Source organism: Juglans microcarpa x Juglans regia, chromosome 2D (genome assembly GCF_004785595.1).
Source record: "Juglans microcarpa x Juglans regia isolate MS1-56 chromosome 2D, Jm3101_v1.0, whole genome shotgun sequence".
Lineage (NCBI taxonomy): Eukaryota > Viridiplantae > Streptophyta > Magnoliopsida > Fagales > Juglandaceae > Juglans > Juglans microcarpa x Juglans regia.
In genome coordinates, this window is record NC_054596.1 from 18,642,717 (window position 1) to 18,646,059 (window position 3,343).

Here is a 3,343-nt window from a genome sequence, read left to right on the forward strand (position 1 = left end):
GTTTTGAACCGGTCCGGTTCGGGATCGATTCCTATATTATGAAAACCGGTCGGATCCTGTTCGGTTTCGGTTCCGTAGTTTCTAGGACCGGACCGGTTGGAAAAAATATATATATAAATTAATTTTATATATTATACAAAATATTTATATATATATAAGTTTTATATAAAATATATAATTATATATTAAATTTTTATATATAATATATATAATTATATGTCATATACGAAATAATTTCGTATTATAATTTATAATTTATAACATAAAATATTAATTTTAAATATGAACATTTGTAATTTGTTTGATCATATGTTATTAATATACTTATATATAAGATAATGTTATTATAATTTATAAAATAAAAGTTTAATCTTAAAGATAAAAATTTAATTGATCATATGCTTTAAACATAATATATATATATATATATTAAATTATTACTAACATTTTATCATAAGAAGTAATATTTTATTATATATTTTTTACATTTTTAAAAAACTGAAAAACCAAACCGGGCTGGACCGAAAACCGGTAAAATCGGAGGTACCGATTTAGGTGGGTAACCGGGGCATAATCAGTTTTGAAAAATGTAAAACCGGTACATACCGGTTCGATCCTAGATTTTGTCTAAAACCAGACCGAACCGGACCGGTTACACCCTTAATAGTTAGGCAGTTTGGTACTGGATTTACTCTCGCCCGTTGACATCACATGGAAGGTAAGTGCTGGGTCAGGTTGGCGATAATCCTACTCTTCGTTGTGGCGGAGGTCGGGATAAGTTGTTGGGCAGCTGAGGGGCTAGACCCCTTCTCTGTCGCTGGAGGGAGGAGATGGCCTTAAGAAGCATCTCGCCCTCTACCTCCCTGGGGAGGTAAGTTACTAAGCAATATGGGATTGGACCCACTCCTGCCTTTTAAAGCTCACGAGAAAGGTAAGTGTCGAGCAGTCTAGGGCTAGCCTGCTCTCCACCATGAGAGGGATAAAGCAGACTTGGGGGTAACACATCCATTTGGTACCTCACGGGGAGGTAAGTGTCATCGATAGAGATTTTGTTGATGAAGATTATGCTGATGGAGTTTATGTTGATAGAGATCACGTTGGTGGAGATCACGTTGATAGAGATTATGTTGGTAGAGATTACGTTGGTGGAGATTACCTTGATAGAGATTACGTTGATAGAGATTACGTTGGTAGATGTTACATTGGTGGAGATTATGTTGATGAAGATTACGTTGATGGAGTAAGGAGTCGAGATAGGTGAGACACATTTTATCCCTAAAAAGCCACATTCTCATTAATAGAATTTACAACATGGAAATATAAATTACAATTCATAAGGCTCTTTTGCTCTAAAACTCCTACGGATGCTCGGCATCCTATGGGCGTGGACCACGTGCACCCTGCCATCCATTGGCTTCAATTTTTGCATGTAACACTCTTGCCCTAAGACTTGTTCTTATCGAATTTCTCTCAAACCCTGAGAGATTGGGAACTTCATCTTGAAATGATAGGTCGATGTTACCAACTTTAGACTGTTGAGGGTGGGCTTGCCGATTATGACATTGTATGGTGAAGGAGCCTTTAGCACGAGAAAGTCGACCATGACAGAGGCCGTCGAGAGGGAGCTGCTATCCAGGATGGATAGTGTGATGGTTCTGATCAGCTGAACCATGTCCTTGGAGAAACCCTTCAGTGGCATGTGGGTTGATTGGAGTCGAGAGGCATCTATACCCATCTGTGTAAAGGCTTTTCAGAATAGGATGTCTACTTAGCTGTCGTTGTAGATAAGGATCCTTCTAGTGGTGAAGTTGGCAACCAACATAGTCACCACCAGGGCGTCTTCATGCCGATAGAGGACCCTCTCCTCCTTGTCCTCTCCAAAGGAAATGATGAGGGGTTGTTCGTTTCTTCTGTACTTGTTAGGGCAGCACTCTGTCGAATTCACTTCTTAGTATCTCGCTCACTTGGCATGTGCCTTCTGCTAGGATGAAGTTATGCCCCCGCCAGTGAACCCTCCCACGGTGGTTTTGATTTCCCCCAACGGTGGCCCTTCTTGATGTTGTGCGCTTCTTGATGTTGTGCGTGGGGACGATCACGGAGGTCCCTGCGCGGCCACCCTTTGCCTTGGGCTTCCTTCCCTCCTTGGCCTTCTGACACTCTTCGCACTTCTTTCTTGTGATCTCCACCTCCACTCCCACTCTGGCCTCCAAGCGGGAGGGTACCGCGGCCTCGACCACCCTCCCCATTTTGTTTCCTCTTTCAAGGAAACACAATCTTCGATGTTATAAGTGGGGGACTGGTGGTAGGTGCAATAGCAACGGCTGGTGCCCTTGTAATCGTCTTCTTGGGGTGTTGGTAGTCGTCTTTCTGGATGGCGAGCGCTGGCTTGTCAAATCAAAGACCCAAGGCCTTCGTAGGGGCTTATTCTCTCCTGTTTTCGTTGGCCCTTTCTCTAGCTTCTCACGGGCCTTACCCTGGTTGGTGGTCTCCCTTTCTTTTCTGCTTGTTGCAGTTCTTTCCTCCTTGGCTTGGTCAAGGCCCAAAGTGTGTCCTCGACATTAATATAGTTGTCGTCTTGATCCATGAATTATCGCAGCGTGGTGGGAGTTCTCTTTGCCAATTCTGCCTTGAACTGGGATTGGGGCCACACTCCTCCCAAGAGCTTCACCAAAGTTATCTTCTCGTCCTGGTCTTCTATAGTCATTTGTTCTTTGTTGAACCTAGATAGGTATGTCTTCAGACTCTCGTTTTCCCCCTGCTTGATGGTGAAGAGGTATGCCTCGAGCCATCTCCTTATTTGGCTTGCCATAAATTGTGTGAGAAATAGGCGGGCCAGTTTCCCAAAGCCATCTATGGACCCAAGTGCCAAAAACCCAAGCCATACTCTCGCTAGCCCCCTCAAGGTCAGCGGGAAAGCCCTGCAGGCCATTTCTCCCGAGAAACCATGCAGAGTCATGTCAACTCTGAAGATTTCTAGGTGTTCAAGAGGATCTCTAGTCCCATCATACATGTCCATGAGGGGCATTCAAAACTTTGGTGTTAGGGGTACGGCCATACCTCCTCGTTGTAGGGTAGGCCCATACTTGTGAACAATTAGTTTACTGATGACGATGTGTCCATCTTCCTCACCATCTCTTCACACTTCCCTTTGAGGTTACACCGCTTGTTCTGCATGTTGTTTCTTTCTTCCTCTACGTCACCTCTTTCTCTTGCGTTCTTAGATCCCACGTACTCGTTGTTGCTTGGTTTCGCTTCATTTTTTGGCTCATTAGTGGCTACTTTAAGCATCTTGTTCTCCTTCCGGAGGGTTTCCAACTTGGTCGTTAGTTTTTCCACCAATTGT

The 3,343-nt window shown here is 43.4% G+C and overlaps 1 protein-coding gene across 1 annotated transcript; it reads right to left on the bottom strand.

Annotated features, from left to right (window-relative positions):
- Positions 1-2,587: 2,587 nt before the first annotated feature.
- On the bottom strand, positions 2,588-3,016 carry LOC121249331. Its single transcript, XM_041148041.1, has one exon. The coding sequence runs from the start codon at positions 3,014-3,016 to the stop codon at positions 2,588-2,590; it is 429 nt and encodes a 142-aa protein (XP_041003975.1).
- Between the last annotated feature and the right edge of the window lie 327 nt (positions 3,017-3,343).